This window comes from Perognathus longimembris, chromosome 28 (genome assembly GCF_023159225.1).
Source record: "Perognathus longimembris pacificus isolate PPM17 chromosome 28, ASM2315922v1, whole genome shotgun sequence".
In the NCBI taxonomy this organism is placed as follows: domain Eukaryota; kingdom Metazoa; phylum Chordata; class Mammalia; order Rodentia; family Heteromyidae; genus Perognathus; species Perognathus longimembris.
Genome location: NC_063188.1, coordinates 911,178 through 927,428, shown reverse-complemented (window position 1 = coordinate 927,428; position 16,251 = coordinate 911,178). Strand labels below are relative to the sequence as shown.

Below are 16,251 nucleotides of genomic sequence, written 5' to 3'. Positions count from 1 at the left end.
CAAGAGTGCCTGCCTCGGATACACGAGGCCCTAGGTTCGATTCCCCAGCACCACATATACAGAAAATGGCCAGAAGCGGCGCTGTGGCTCAAGTGGCAGAGTGCTAGCCTTGAGCGGGAAGAAGCCAGGGACAGTGCTCAGGCCCTGAGTCCAAGGCCCAGGACTGGCCAAAAAAAAAAAAAAAAAAAAAAAAAAGGAAGGAGGGAGGGAGGAAGGAAGGAAGGTAGGTGGCAAGGCAGGAAACTTAGCATGTGGGCTGGCATTTTGAAACCCACACAACTTCACTTTGGATTTGACCCTCAGAATCATAAGGCTTGCACAAATGACGAAGAGGATGTTAAGGGATGTCCTGGGAGTCCCCTGGTTCTCTTGCAGTGGCCAGTTGTTAGTTTAGGAATCTGGGCTTATCATTGCTTCACTGTATACCATCAGATGGACCCTCAGGAATAGCCTAGATCCCAGTCCCTATTGCTATCGCAACTGTGGCTGTGGGCAGGGTCAAGCAGGGACTTGCGCTCCTCTAGCACTGGGGTCACTGCCTCTTCATCCCAGTCAAACGAAGTAGGTACTTAGTGAATCATGACGCCATGGCAAGCCATGGGTGATTTGTGCCCGATTTTCCTGAGGAAAACTCAGCCCAGTACTCTGGGCCTCAAAGCCTAACTATGCCAATCCTACGACGCCAACTTGGCAGTCTGTCTTCTGGGACCATTCACAAGACCAATTCTGTATCAGTCAGGGATCAGTCAGAGAAAAGAACGTTGCAACCACCTCAAGAGAAGCCATTTAATTGGAAGGGTTGCTACCTCCAGAACTGGAGGTCAGAAAGCATAGAGACTCTGAACTCACACAGCTTACAAAGGGTGAAATGAAAGCCCCTAATGTGAGTGGTACAGGCCACAACTTGTAAATGTCCCTTGAGAATTCAAAGGGAATGGCAATCTTCCTGAAGTTTATCCTAGGGCTGGGAATATGACCTAGTGGCAAGAGTGCTTGCCTCTTATACATGAAGCCCCGGGTTCAATTCCCCAGCACCACATACACTGAAGTTTATCCTAAACCCAAAGGACAGGATGGCTTTCCATGTACCTCCCCCTTTCACATCTACTGGCCAGGCAGAAGAAGTCAAGGCTGGAGAGTGCAGCATGAAAGATGTCGAGGTGGGGGTCAGGCCTTGCTACTTAAGCTTTGGACACTGTGTTTCCATTGGTCTTCATTTGTAAAATAGTGATAACATTGGAACCTAGCTCATGAAGCTGCCCAGAATGGAATGGACTGGTCCTGGTGATGCTTGTTGAACCAGCTCAGTTTGCAGCAAACATCTATACTGTTTATGTGACTTTGTGGTTCACACCTGTAGAATGTCCACGGCTTTGCTCTTGCTCTTTGACTGACCTGCTCATTGTCAACGATGGCGTCTGGTGTTGGCCTTCTTCCTGGCCTTGACAAGGCACTGGATCCCTTTTCTTTTCTTTTTTTGCCAGTCCTGGACCTTGGACTCAGGGCCCGAGCACTGGCTTCTTCCCGCTCAAGGCTTAGCACTGTACCACTTGAGCCACAGCGCCACTCACTTTTGGCCGTTTTCTATATATGTGATGCTGAGGAATCAAACCCAGGGCTTCATGTATATGAGGCAAGCACTCTACCACTAGGCCATATCCCCAGCCCATTAGATCCCTTTTCCTACCAGCTCAGAGGGGTCCACCTGCCTACTACCTTACAGCATAACTTGGGTGGGCCACCTGCACATCCAGTCCCATTGTTTCCATGCTCTAGGTAGCCCTACAACAACATTGGGTGTGTGGGTAGGATCTCAGTTCTACAAAGCCTCCTCCCCACACCATCTGGACACTCAAGTGCCAGCTCAGCATGGTGGTACACAGGGCCATTCCTACGGCTTCTGAGGCAGGACCATGCCTAGTTGGAGGATAGGCTATGGCATATAAGCAATAAATGAATGACTAAGCATAGAGATAAACATAAAGTTGTATTGAGGATGCTGCAGACCCAGCTCCTGCTTGCCTGTCTGACTTCATGTGTCCTTGGCTTCCCTCTGGGGCTTTCACTTACCAGTGGCCCAGGTATCCATGCAATGAAACAACTCAAGGTCTCATAATTACTTGTCTTCCTTTCTCCCAGAGTCCACTGGGAGCACTGCTGAGGACAAGTCCCAGGTGTGTGACACTCACCAGTCCCGATCCTTGCCTAGTCAGCACCAGCTCGGCTTACCGGAAAACCCTGGCCCCACCTGCCCAGGCACGCGCAGGAAGCACTCACAGATTCTACCTAGCAGCAGCGCCTGCCACTTCAGGTGTCGACCTGGAACTTCGTAGCTGCCTGAGGCAGAGGGAGGAGGCGCCGTGGGCCAGGTCCCCTGTGCAGTGTGCAAGGCCGCCCGCTCCGGGAACGGGGGGACGCGCATGGTTCTCTGCCCCCTTCACCAGAGCGGCTGCTCAGAGGGCAGGCGGGCGCCTGTGGCTGATGGGCACCCGGGTCTGCAGAGACCCTGTCCACGCAGGCCCCGGGAATCTTGCTGTGCCGGGCGGGGAGGAGAGGGCAATTGCCAGCTTTGCACTGCCTGGCTCTGCTCACCGGGAGGCCGGGCTCCTCTCCTTCCTGCCAGTCCACAGGGACTCTCGGTGGTGTCCCCATGCTACTGTCCTCGTCTAAGACCCCACGGGCCAATATCCAGTCGTGTGTGTGTGAGTGTGTGTGTGTGTGTGAGTGTGTGAGTCTTGGGCGATGCTGGGGATCCATGATCCCGCCCTCAGTGACTGCGCCGCCTGCAGCCCAGTACTGTGAGGAAACTCGGTCCCCACGTGTCAGCTGGCAGAAGGACTTCCGGAGTCACCGCGTGAGTGGAAAGCCCCAGGGGCTCCCCCAACCCTCCCCACTCCACACCGGGTTCTAAACTCCAAATGGTGACACGGAGCCAGGCTCTGCGGGCGTTTGCCTGTGACCCGAGCACCCTGTAAGTAGAGGTGGGAACCTGGAGGCCCCACGGTGCGCGACGTGGGGACTGTCTCAGACAACACAGACAGAAGGCCGGGGAGCCCAAAGCGCAGAACCATGGAAGAAATGGACAGCACGCCTCTCCTGTGGGGGGGGGGGGACACCACGACAAAGTCGCATGACCCGGAAATCACACAGCCCTCATTGAATGTTCGCTCACATAAGAACCTAGAACGTTCGACAGCCGGCCCAGCAGTTATTCCCAAGGGTCAGAAGGAGATGTCTGCCAGCTGTGTGTCCAGGGAGAGCCATCCATGGTGGACGTCCAGCATAGCATGGGTGACACCTGAGGGGAGGGGGGCGGACAGACACGAGGAGAGGGGGGTGAGCAGGCACGAGGAGGGGGGGTGAGCAGGCACGAGGAGGGGGGGGCCTGGGGTCTGGGGGTCTGGGGGGGGTGAGGCCTAACCAGCAGCTGCTGCTGAACGCTGAGAGCTGGCAGCTGAGGGCTGGGGGGCGCCACGCTGCACGCGAAGTGTACACAAGCTCTTGGAGCCGCTGGTTCCACTCCGAGCTGCAACCCCAGGACAAAGCCTCGCCCGCCAACCCCGGGCAGCTGGGGTGTGGCCAGTGGCACGCCATTTGCTGAAGCGCTAGGTGGCCCCGCGCGGGGTGCGCGGCCCACCACGGCGGTGGCAGCCCCGCCCACGCCACAGGACGGACCCCACTGGGCAGAGCAAGCGTCCGTCACACGCGAGGGCGGGACTTCGCCTCCGGCTGAGCTTCCCTATTGGTGGCTCTAGTCAGCAAGGGCCGCAGGCCTGTAGGCCCAGCTTCCGGGCTGCACCCGCCCGCGCAGGCGGAAGTGGAGGCGGGCCATCCAGACGCCTTCCGCCAAGGTTCCCGCGTCTCCGTGCTGGGGGCCCGGACGCCGACGCCCCCTTAGCCGGGGTGTACGGGGTCTCGGCTCTCCTGAGGCGAGAAGCCGAGGGGCCTCCGCCGAGCCCCAGCCGCGGGGGCCCTTGGGGTGCCACGGGCCCGCCCCTCCCATTCCCCAACAGGGCCGGTGTGAACGGTCACTCGGGCCTCCGAGAAGGTCCGGGGGGGGGGCGGTGGTGTGCTCCCCAGGGAGCTCAGCACGGGGGGTGGGGGGTCAGAGGGCGAGGCTCACCCCCTCCCGGGGCCCTCCCCCCCCCTCCGCCAGCCCCCCGCCTGGCGCGGAGCCGAGCGCGGTCACGTGGCCTCGGACCACGCCCCCGATCCGGGCCTCTCGGTTCCCCGGCGCCCCCTGGCGTGAGCTCCGCCCTCCCGCCGATTCCAAGGGCGGCTGTTGTCGGCCCCACCCCGCTGCCAGCCTGCAGGCCTGGGTCACCAACTGCCCTGGAGCCAGACCGGCACGGGAACCCGGTCCGCTCCACGCTACTCGTAATGGCTTATGGGCATTAGTTACTTCAGGCCAGATAGGGTGGCCCTGCTGGGCTATTTTCTAACTTCTGCTATCAGGTGGTCCCCATGCTTAGCATCTTCACCCAGTGCCACTTGTTACCCTCCCACATGTGACGGACAAGCTCTGGAGGGGCTTTGGTGCCCGACGAGAGGAGAGGCAGTCAGACAGACATCAGGCCAATATCAAGTCACGTGTGTGTGTGTGTGTGTGTGTGTGTTTGTCTCGGCCGATGCTGGGGATCCATAATCTCAGGTCCTTTTTCTTTCTTGCCTTTCTTATCCCTTTCTCTTCATTGACACAGTGTGTCACTGTGTAGTCCAGGCTGGCCTTGAACAAGACAGGGTAGTTCTTACTGTTTGAGGGATTACAGGCTTTTGCCCCCACCCTCTGCCCAAGCAGCTATTTTCTTAAAACCTCATCTCCTAAGTGACCTAGTTTCACTGCTGCATAGTTTTCATTGACCTCACAGGTAAACCCTGGAACAGTATAAGAATATATACAAGGGAATAGCTTGTCCCTGCTTTCCACTATGAGTCGGAAGCCAGCTTGCCAGAGGTCTTTCTGTGTGCCACCAGAAAGTGTCCTTGTGCAAACCCACGGAGCAGGCTGTCTCAGGGCCCAGGCTGGGGAGGGGCTGAGTTGTTGTTTTATTTTTTTTAATGTGCCAATCCTGAAGCTTGAACTCAGGGCCTAGGCATTATCCCTAAGTTTCTTTTGCTCAAGACTAGCTCTCTTAACACTTGAGCCACAACTCCACTTCTACCTTTTACGGTAATTTAGTGAAGATAAGAGTCTTACAAGCTGGGCTCTGGTGTCTCACCCCTGTAATCCTAGCTGCTCAGGAGACTGAGATCTGAGAATCATGGTTCAAAGCGAGCCAGACAGGAAAGTCAGAGGGACTCTTATCTCCAATTAAGCACTTAAAAACTGGAAGTGGCACTGTGGCTCAAAGTAGTAAAGTGATCACCTTCACGGAAAGAGCTCAGGAACAGCACCCAGACCCTGAATTCAAGCCCCAGGACTGACAAACAAAAGCATCTTGCATACTTTCCTCCCCAGGCTGGCTTTAAACCTTGATCCTCAGATCTCAGCCTCCTGAGGAGCTAGGATTGCAGGCTTGAGATACTGGCACCCGGCAAGGAGCCACCCTTGTAAGGACATAGGTGGCTCTCCTATATTTGAAGGAAAAGATGGCAAATTAAAATCTAAAAAGCAGGGCAGGGACATAGATTAAGGCCCTGAGCTCAAATTCTACTACTGCCAGACAAAAAAGAACCCAGAAAACCCCCAAAAGGAAGGACCCTTTGCCCTAGAGAGCCTGTGGCCCCCCACATCTGCCAAGGGTACTCTGTGGCCATTCTCAAAAACTTGTTGGCCCTGTGGATGAGTCCCATCCTCCAGTCTGTTAGAGCAGGTGGCTCAGCACGTCCTGAATCTCCCACAGTCTGAGAGGCTGGACACTGCCCATACCTCCAAGGTACCCCTTCCCAGGGCCTCTTGCATTGCTTCCTGGACAGTCCAGACCTTCCCTCTGCCTCCACTGCACATAAAGCTGTGTGAGCAAAGGCCTGGGGCTGGGGGAAGCCCAGGCACGTGCTGCTTTCTGCAGGATCTGGACTCTGCTGTCTCAGCCATTGGCAGCTGGAGGCCTGGTGTTTGGGGTTACAGTGGGGCACGGGACGAGCTTTCTTCTGAGCAGAAAAAACTAGTTGCTATCTTGTTTCCCTTGGGAGAGCCTGATCCAGCATGTATCACCCTAGTGTGATTGCTGGCGGTCACCGCTGGGTTGTTGGCCTTGCCCCCTATGCCAACTTCACTTGTCATGTCTGGGTGCTCTGCTCATGGATCCTGGCCAGAAGCATGCATTCAGGACTGTCATGGCCTACAGGCCGCATTTCCCCATCCCCTTCCTGGGAGCCTGGGCTTCTGCTTCACGTGCCAGGCGGGACTCAGGATGGGGCATGGTGACTCCCAGCTCTCAGTGCTGCCTCAGGGCACATGCTCTCCAGTAGCAGAGGGAGTGAATCGGGAAAGTGACCAGTAAAGACTGAGGGGAGCATGTTGCTGGGGACCCCAAAGACCTCAGGATCCCTGCAAGCTGTGGGCTGAACCCAAATGGCAAACCTTGGGAGTGGAAGAGCTCAGGCAGATGGTTTGGGATGGAGATCCTTGGAAGAGTTCTAAAAATCAATTTAGTTCTTAGTCATAGATGACCTACTAACCCTTGTGGAATGAAGAGATCAAAAGCTGGACACAGCCAGGTGCTGGTGGCTCACGCCTGTAATCCTAGGTACTCAGGAGGCTGAGATCGCAGGATCATGGTTCGAGGCCAACCAGGGAAGACGAGTCCCCATCAGACTCTTATCTCCAATTAACCACTCAAAAACTGGAAATGGCAGTGTGGCTCAATGTGGCCAAGCTGTAGCCTGCAGCAGAGAGGCTCGGGCAGCACCCAGGCCCCGACTTCAAGCCCCACAACTAACCAAAATAAAAAAAGGTGGACACATTGGTGGCATTGTTTTTTCTCTCTCTTCATGTCAGCCACCACAGTACTGCCCAGGTACAACCTGGGGGCCAAGGGGACTGTTGTTTCCTAGCTTTGTTATGCTTCCAAGGCCAGCTGCCCTTCCTTTCTTAACACCCCTTCTGTAAATACCAGTTACTTCAGAGCTTTGGGACATCAACCTTGTCACTATGTGGCTTCCTGTTTTGCCCCATCTGCCCCTCCCAGTCCTCACCAGGCTGCAGTCCAACAGCAATCTCACCTGGCCCCTCCGCTCAACCCACTTTGTGAGCAGCCACTGAAACAGGAAGCTGTCACCACAGCCTTCTTCGGTTCTGGTGAGGGTACCTGACTGCTCATTCTGTTACCCCATTTATGCTCACTGATGTATTCAGGTCTGTATTACTGAGCTACAAGGAAGCAGCAGCATTTGCCATGCTCACTGCCCACAAGAATCATCTAGACTGCAGGACAGACCTCAGTCCCTGGCACTGAGAAGAGGATGGTGTGGAGGTGCGTGTGGGAAGGTAAACCAGACGTGAGGGGCTTGCAAAATACAAGGGATTCTGGCTGTGAGTAAAAAACTAGAACTGGCTGTATGTGTGGAAGCACACTCGCATGCATGTATGTGCACAAGCACATGCAGGTACAAGAACTTGAACTCGGGCCTTGGGGTCTCACTGGGTTTTTTTTGCTGGTGCTCTACCACTTAAACCACACCTCCACATCCAGTGTTTTCCTAGCTAATGGGAGATAAAGAGTTTTAAGAATTTGTCTATCTGGACTGGCTTGGAACTCTGATTCTCAGATCTCAGCATCCTGAGTAAATAGGATTACAAAACGGTTGGTTTTTTGCAACAGGTCTTACTCTGTAGTTCAGGCTATCCTCAAACTCAAGACACTCCTGTTTCTACTTCCTGAGCGCTGGGAATACAAACATGTACCGACATACCTGACTGACTCATTCCTTTCTACTTAAATAACTTATTTTTAGTACTAGGGGTTGGGCCTAGCACTGAGCTACACACACACACACACACACACACACACACACACACACACCCCTAACCCCTTTTCTATATATTTTAAATGAACCATGTATTATCTTTTGAATAAAAAAAAACTTAAAATGGGTAGGGAGAGTAGGATGCAGCAAAGAACTTGCCAGGAGAAGGTAATGAGGGTGTCTATGCTGCCACAAACTCACTATGTGGCCAGAGTTAAGAGCCTATAGAGAAGCTCCGGAGCCTTGTAAGAATCCTGCACGGATACCATACCACATGAGAAGCTAGGCTGAGTCCCACTACCCGTAGCAAGCAACGAATCAGAGACTTGACCCTATTTCTAGATTGAGTGTCTGCTTCCCACCTGCTCCTCTACTTTCCTGTGCTGGCAGCTTTCCCTGGTGAAAATATCTACACAGTGTATTGTGTATGCAGTTTTGCCTCTTTCCCAAGTGGGTTGGTTCTCCAAACATAATAGTTACAAACACTTTGGAGAAGGAGTTGGAATAAAACTCACAAACATATCTACAGATAACAGCCAATTCCTCCCCCAATACCAAAGCAAAACTGCAGAAGCAATCCGACAAGGCCATACAGGAACCCTCAAGACCCGAGACCAGAGTCCCCATGCCACAGAAGCCCAACTGCTCCCGCTCCCCCAGCAGTAAGAACCAGCAAATTAAAAATAAACGTTTTCTTTTTTATTGTGTGTCCATGAAAACAAAGTCAGGCCTTTGGTTATCACCCTCCCCGCCCCCCAACAAAGTAACAACAAACAGAAGGCACCCCCACAAGAAAGTAACAACAAACAAAAGGCATGCATGACGACAACAACAACCACAACAACAATAACAACCACAACCATGGTGTCCTCTAAAGGAGTAAGGTCTTGCCCTCTTGGGCCCTAAGGGTTACAGGCAAGCAGTGCTAGGAGGCTCAGAGGAAGGTACACCCAGGCTCACCTGGTCATGGAGGGCCGAAGTGTGCTACTTCCCTGGTAGGACGAAGTGTGTGTTGAGGGGAGCACTTCCCTGGGCTAGGCCCGGCACCCCCAAGCTAGAACACACAGAAAAGCCCCCACCCCCCACCCCCAGCAAACACTGCTAAGGCAGTCAGGATGTCTGAGAGGAACTAACTGGCTCTGAGCCAATCCCCTCAGGGATCCATCCAAAAGGGGTTGCCTTCCTCAGCCTGCATGTTATAGTAAACAAAGAGCAGGAAGGCCGCAAAGACCAGGAAAAGCAACAGCTGGCCCCACAGAGGGACCTGGCGATCCTGACCAAGACCAGCCACAGGAGCCTGCTTTTCTGGCCGGATGGCACGTCGGGTGAGCCATGAAGAGGAAGATGAAGATGAGGATACAGGAGGGGTGGAGGATGTAGGATAATAGGACAAGCCCAGGGAGCTCCTGGAGACATTGGAAACGGGGCGGTAGTGCGCGATGGTCTGGTAGACACTATCCCGGCCATACACGGGACGTTCCCTGAAGCAAAAGAAGGGAGTAGATGGGCAGGACCGCCTGAGCCCATGACCTACCCTGCCCCTGTCCTGGCCCTCCCACTACTCACCTATCCTTGCCCTCTTCTTCAGAAAGAGAGAACATGTCATCACGCACCTGCAAAAGAGACTTGGGGTTAGGGAACTGGCCAGCAGGAACAGCATGGCCCTGTGACCTCCCTGAGTACAATGTGTCTGTCCAGTCTACTCTGATCATAGTGAAGGCCAAGTGTCCTTCCCCTTCTAGAACCATTCAAGGGGGCTGGGGATATAGCCTAGTGGCAAAAGTGCCTGCCTCGGATACATGAGGCCCTAGGTTCGATTCCCCAGCACCACATATACGGAAAACGGCCAGAAGCGGCGCTGTGGCTCAAGTGGCAGAGTGCTAGCCTTGAGCGGGAAGAAGCCAGGGACAGTGCTCAGGCCCTGAGTCCAAGCCCCAGGACTGGCCAAAGAATAAAAAGAAGAAGAAAGAAAAGAACCATTCAAGGCTCCTGGACTTTTTCCTGTGGAACCTTAACCATTTAATGACCACCCCCCAAACCCTCCTCCTTCCTCTCCCAGGATTGTCAAAACCAAAATTGCAGACCATGGCGTAGGACCTATGTCATGTGGTACAATCAACCTCCTGTGCTCTTAGGTTTTTTGTGTTGTTGTTTTTTTTTTTTTGCAGTGTTGGGGAAGGACCCCTAGGTAAGTGCTGTATCACTGAGGTATACACCTAAACACTAATCAGGGAGTTTTGATGACCCCAAATTAGGTCTTTGAGCAAACAACTGTATCTATGCACACCATAATGCTCCCTGGATTTGCACAAGCCAGGGATGATCCCTTGGGGTTGCACTGAAGGCTTTCCTGACAGACAAGCTCACCTGGTGGAGCAAGGTGTCAGTATCAGAGAGTGAAGTTGACGGGCGAAAGCCCTTGGACATGCCCACAGATTCAGGTTCTCCATAAGTCTTGGTGGTCAAATAACTCTCCTCGTAGTAGTCATCATTATAACCTTGGAAAGAGGGTCCATGCGGTTTAGTGGTGACTCTCACGTGGTACAAACTGTATTGGGGGATGGTGCCAGTTTTCCCACCCTATGGTACTGGGTCTCAGGTTCTCCTTATCCCAGGATCCCTGATGGATTGGGGTGAAAGGTGCCCACCCCACCCCTGCCTTACCCTTGCTCTGGTAAAGTAAGGCATCCTCTTTCTTGGGCAGATCATACATATCCGAGTCCACGGACGCTGAATCTGAGTCTGAATTGAAAGATTGAAACGCAACAGGAGTATTTGACCCTCCAGGTTTCCTTCCCTTCTCATGAATGCCCACCTTGGCTAGTGCCCCTGCCACACCCTCGACATCCCATCCTCCCAGTTGTCCGAGCCCCATGTCCACTAGTGGCCAGGAGGGCCTGTGGTGCGGAGGTCTCACCCGAGAACCGATAGGAGTATGAGGATGAATTGGGTGGTGAGAGCCTCCGCCTCTGAGTCTCGTACTCGAAGATTTTCTTCTCGTAAAGCTTACGAGTAGAACCTGGCCAGATACAGGGCGATCAGGGTGGGGGCCACGAAGAGAGCGCGGGGGGATGAACGAAGGGAACCCGACCGGAGGGGGCGGAGCGCGGGAAGCAGGTCTGGGGGAAAGACCCCGAGCGCCGTCGGCTTCCGCTTACCCACGACAGGCCCGTGCGGGATGTTGTACTGGCGCAGTACCGCTGCCAGCTCGGTGTCCGACAGAACCGCGTAGTCGTCCATGGCGGGCGCGGCAGGCACTGGGAGATGAGGGCTGAAGGCCTAAAGATGGCCCGGGCCTGATGACAGGGGCCCAAGCAAGCACGGCTTCCGAGCGCGGCAGGGGAAGCACCTCTGGAACAGGCACGCCTGCGTCACCCCTGCGTCATGGCACGTCACGGCCTCGGGCTCCACAGGCTGCGCGCGCTGAGGGGGGCGGGGCCAAACCCTGGGACCAGCCGGTACAGACCAGTCTGGCTGTGAGCACAGGTGGGGCCCAGCCCGAGTTTGTGGAGCGGTTGGCTGGTGTGCCTAAACGTCCCAATCGTGCAGGATTGGTTGCCAGCGGACAAAAGGCGGGGCCTGCAGGAAAGCCAGGCAGTGTGGATCCACTTAGTAGACAGAACTGATGGGAGGGGGGTGGCCGACTGAGAGATGAGACGTCACACATGGGTACTTTGGTGCTTGGATGTATGAGTGGGGCCGAGTGATTACGACCTGAACCGGCCAAAGCCGGCCAAGAGTTGACAGCTGGCGGGTTTTTGTACTTGGAGTGGTTAGCATCCATGTGTTCTGTAGGGTTCGCAGCCTCCCTCCGGTCAGCAGCAATGCGAAAGGCCCAATACTAAGAGCCCCGGGCGCTGCTGCGTATGCCCAAACACGGACTCTAGCGCGGCCCACCGCAGACAGCCAGTTCTCACGGCCCTGGCCCACACACCTGCGATCCAGGATTCCCCCACCCCCTCCACACCAGGAAGGAAATGGGGCACTGGGCCAACGGACTTTCAAAGGAGCCTGGGTGTGCCAATGGGCACGGGCCATGGCCATTCACTAACTGCGTGCAGATGATGTGCTTACCCACTTGGAGCCAGAAGGGGGCTTCAAGGGGTCTTCTGCTGGCAGAATAGTCCACAGTGACATAGCACATAGCCAGGCAGGTGGGGGATGGAAAACCGTGGGAGTCTGCGAAACCTTCTTGATGATTCCTCACTGTGCCCAACATTTGATAAAGGCCTTGACCATAAAGACGGTGGCAAAAAGATGGTGAAAAGATGGTCACAGTCATTCTTAACAAACTCCACTGGTGGGACTTGTTGCCAATTAGAATGCCCTTTATTGGATAGGCCCAGATCTGGGAGCAGGGACGGTGGGATCATGAAGAGTGCTTTTTGTGACAGGCCAAAAAGAGGGGAGAACTTTAGTCAGGAATCAGGTCCTGGCTGTCTGACATACCTGTTCAGGGTCACAGGCCAATTATTATCCATGGGGGTTTAAAGATATAGACACTTGCACAGTAGTGAAGAGATGGAGCCCTGGTTCTTGATGTTTGGTGTTGGTACTGCGGTTCAGAGCCTGGTATTCCTGCATAGATTTTCACTCAAGGCTGACACTGTACCACTTGAACCACTGTTCAACTTCTGGATTTTTACTGGTTAATTACAGAGAACACTCCATCAGATTTCCCTGCTTCAGCTGACTTTAAACTGTGATCCTCAGATCTTACCTTTCTAAGTAGCTAGGATTACAACAAGCTTGAGCCACTGGTACCTGGCTTGGAGTTCTGTTTTTTTTTGTTTTTTTTTTTTTTTTTTTTTTGGCCAGTCCTGGGGCTTGGACTCAGGGCCTGAGCACCTTCCCTGGCTTCTTTTTGCTCAAGGCTAGCACTCTGCCACTTGAGCCACAGCGCCACTTCTGGCCATTTTCTGTATATGTGGTGCTGGGGAATTGAACCCAGGGCCTCATGTATATGAGGCAAGCACTCTTGCCACTAGGCCATATCCCCAGCCCTTGGAGTTCTGTTTTGACCATAGACATCTACAGACATTTCTGTCTCTAGAAATTTAAGAGGATGTTTGTGGGTTACTGAAGACACTTTGCATGGCAGTTAGAGAGGCAGGAGAACCTTCGGTAGGAGTTTGCTCCTTTTCTTTCAGAACTGCTGTGTGCATGTGTGTGACAGTGTGTGCTCTGGCCCATTCACCAGCTGCCTCATGCAATTTTTAGTTTTGGCAAAATCAGATTCCCCAGCACCTCTCCAAGCCTTCTTTTGCAGTGCTGGCTTCTGTCCCAGAGGACTGTGTGTACAGAGCTCTTGCTCAGTCCTCCCCCATAGCACCCTCCCCATAGAGATCCAAGCTGTTTCCTTATGAGGTCAAGGAATTTTAGGTTTGCTTTCTCCCTAAGGAACACTCCCGCACCTGCCTCTACTCTGCCTTTTATGCCCCCCCCCCTCACCGTTGCCCCTCTATAAGAAATCACTTCATATGGCACCAGGAAACCAAACTGTGATACTCTACTGTACCCACCCCATAAGTACCTGGAGCTTAAGTCTACCTCCTTAGCAATGCAGCTCTGTTCTAGAGCAGTAGAACGGAGGGAAACGTTTAAGCAGCAGAGCTGAAAGGCTACTCCCTTGTCAGTACCTGGTTCTTTGGGTGCTGACCTGACCCACCCACTTCTCTCACACAACGGTCATCAGAGGGGCTGCATGTGAGTGTACAGGTCATTCTGAGGGTCTCTGGGGAGCCTTCTGGGAAGGACAGGCAGATACTTGGGGTATCACTAGGAAACAACCACTTTTAGACTGAGAAAAAGAAAAATGAATTTTTTCCACTTAAAGATGGAAAATGACTTCTAAGAAATAGATTGTATAAATTGCAGTCACAGCAAAATAGAATGTTGAAGGAAAAATGTATATCAAAACATTTTGTTGGGCTGGGAATGCAGTTTAGGGGGTAGGGTGTTTGCCTAACATGCATGAAGCCTTGGGTTTGATTCCACAATAGCATATAAACAGAAAAAGCCATAAGTGGCGCTGTGGCTCAAGGAATAGAGTGCTAGGCTTGGGCAAAAGAAGCTCGGGACAGTCCTCAAGTCCTGAGTTCAAGCCCCAGGAGTGACGAAATAAAATTGTGAACACAAGGGGGAAAAGGTTTTACTGTGATCTTCACCAGCAAGGAAGAAATTGAAGTAATTAACTTGAGAGAGAGAGAGAGAGAGAGAGAGAGAGAGAGAGAGAGAGAGAGAGAGAGAGAAAGAGAGAGAGAGGAGTCCAGATTCAGTGGGGGTCATCATATGACTCAGCTATGCTGTTCTCACTCTTCCATGCTCCATCCATGTGATTGGGTAGGTGTGTTTCCCTCTTCCATGGATAGCCTTGGCTATGAATCCACACACAGGCATTTCATGGACCTCACCTCAGGTCCCTAGTGTAGCAAGTGAAGATACACTGGTATGAATATCATTGTCAACAGAGCCTGCAAACGCAGCAGTCGATACAAAGAGCTTGGACAGTGACTAGCATCTTGTTTTCAAGTCCACTTATAGATTGCCAAACTCACTCAGCAGTTCTAACCAAATTCTTGCCTTCCTTACTACCTCTGTTCTTTTCTTGTTATTTAGTTCTTCTTCTTTCCTCTTTTCCCCTCCCGGGGTCCCCTCTTTTCTTTCCCCTCCTCTCTCCTCTCTCAATGTCTAACTATGTATCCCAGACTCCTCTCCAACTTGAGACTGTCTTATTTCATACTCTTGTGTGGCTGGGATTACAGGTGTGTATTCCCATTCTTCTTTCTCCTCCTCCTCCTCCTCCTCCTCCTCCTCCTCCTCCTCCTCCTCCTCCTCCTCCTCCTCCTCCTCCTCCTCCTCCTCCTCCTTCTCTTCCATCTTCTGCTCTACCAATTGTACCAATTGATTTATGCCCAATATATTTTTGTTTTTCCAGTATTTTGGTTTTTTCAGATAAGTCTAGCTACTATCTTTGTCTGAGCTGGTTTCAAACTCTTGACCCCTCTGGATCTTCTTACCACCCTAGTAGCTAGGATTATGGGTATGTGCCACCATGACCACCTTTCTTTCTCTTTTTAATGAAATAACATAGAATAGAGTACACCAAGGCTGGAGATGTGGCTGAAGGGATACAGTGCTTGTCTAGCAAGTCCAAAGCCCTGAGTTGAAATCCCCAGTATCCACAAAGGAAAGAAGGAAGGAAAGTAGGAAGGAAGGAAGAAAGCAAGCAAGCAAGGAAGGAAGGAAGGAAGGAAGGAAGGAAGGAAGGAAGGAAGGAAGGAAGGAGAGTGACAAAAGTAAATAGAATCAGGCATGCTGGCACACACCTACAATCTCAGCAGAAATTGCAGTAAGAGGATCACAGGTTCAAGGTCAGCATGGGCTACATAGAGAATTCCAGGTCAGCCTGAGCTACATAGCAAGACCCTGACTCAACAAAACAAAAGAAACCCCGAATAGAAAAAATTGGAGTACATTACAGGTAGTGTGGGAAAATTTTCCTTTTGTAAGATGTTTGTTTCAGATTGTGTGTGTGTGTGTGCGCGCGCGCGTGTGTGTTGTATATAGTGAATCGGGATGTGGAATGTATGTTACATTGGAAATGGCATGAAAAATGTTAAAATGGTAATGTTTTGTGTGGCCTCCCCTGCCACGTGATATTTGTGCTGAATCGGAAGCTATTAAGAAATGGACATATAGAAGAGGAAGAGCCTGACGGTGCCAGGGTGTGGCTATGTCCACCAAATTCCTGGGCCCTAGGCTTTTTGGATGCACCCTTCTGCACAGTGTCAGGTTTGTGGCTGTATCTAGTTGCACTGAGAATCCAGTGCATTCCTGCTCACTGCTCCCCGGCTAGGCCTTGCATCCAGATGAATTCACTGGCGCTTTGCCCGTGATAGGCACTCATTGAACACCTGCAAGGGCCATGTTGCCTCTCACTCCAGGGGACAGGATCTGACTTGTGTGGCCTGCTCAGGCTTGGGCAGACTTGTGGTGACTGTGGGTGTGACTCTGGAAGAGGTGGCTTTGGATCTGGGCCTTTCCAGCAGGGGAATGCTTGGCTCCCCTAGACTCAACCACAGTCGTTGAGATTGGGCCTAGACGTGGGCTTCGTGGAACCCGCGCTGGAGGTGATCAGCCCTCCCTCGGGGCCTGACGGCCCTTGCAGAGTGGTGAGCTCATGCTGGGGGGCGGCGTCGCCCGGCAGCCCTGGGCACTGAAGCTCATGGCGCGCCCCCGCACCCCACCCCCCGCCCCCGGCTCCTGGGCGATTTTACCAATTAAGGCTTTCTCGCCGGGCCGGGCCGGGCCGGGCGCGGGGTGGGCGTGGGCGGGGATGCG

General features: G+C 53.1%; 1 protein-coding gene across 1 annotated transcript; it reads right to left on the bottom strand.

The window, feature by feature from the left end:
• Positions 1 to 8,585: 8,585 nt before the first annotated feature.
• Emd (emerin) lies at positions 8,586 to 11,333 on the bottom strand. The gene is made up of 6 exons (XM_048336636.1): positions 11,067 to 11,333; positions 10,826 to 10,927; positions 10,573 to 10,650; positions 10,276 to 10,406; positions 9,475 to 9,521; positions 8,586 to 9,389 (listed from the first exon to the last, which is right to left on the bottom strand). The coding sequence occupies exons 1-6, from the start codon at positions 11,146 to 11,148 to the stop codon at positions 9,062 to 9,064; spliced, it is 768 nt and encodes a 255-aa protein (XP_048192593.1). The 5' UTR covers positions 11,149 to 11,333; the 3' UTR covers positions 8,586 to 9,061.
• Positions 11,334 to 16,251: the final 4,918 nt, after the last annotated feature.

What these genes read in the sequence shown, in the direction of transcription:
- Emd (XM_048336636.1), bottom strand. Translation starts at nt 11,148, where the DNA reads ATGGACGACTACGCGGTTCTGTCGGACACCGAGCTGGCAGCGGTACTG. An exon ending in CTGACACCTTGCTCCACCAG is followed by an intron (nt 9,522 to 10,275) that starts GTGAGCTTGTCT and finishes TCTCTTTTGCAG; the next exon opens with GTGCGTGATGACATGTTCTC. An exon ending in GAAGAAGAGGGCAAGGATAG is followed by an intron (nt 9,390 to 9,474) that starts GTGAGTAGTGGG and finishes CTTTTGCTTCAG; the next exon opens with GGAACGTCCCGTGTATGGCC.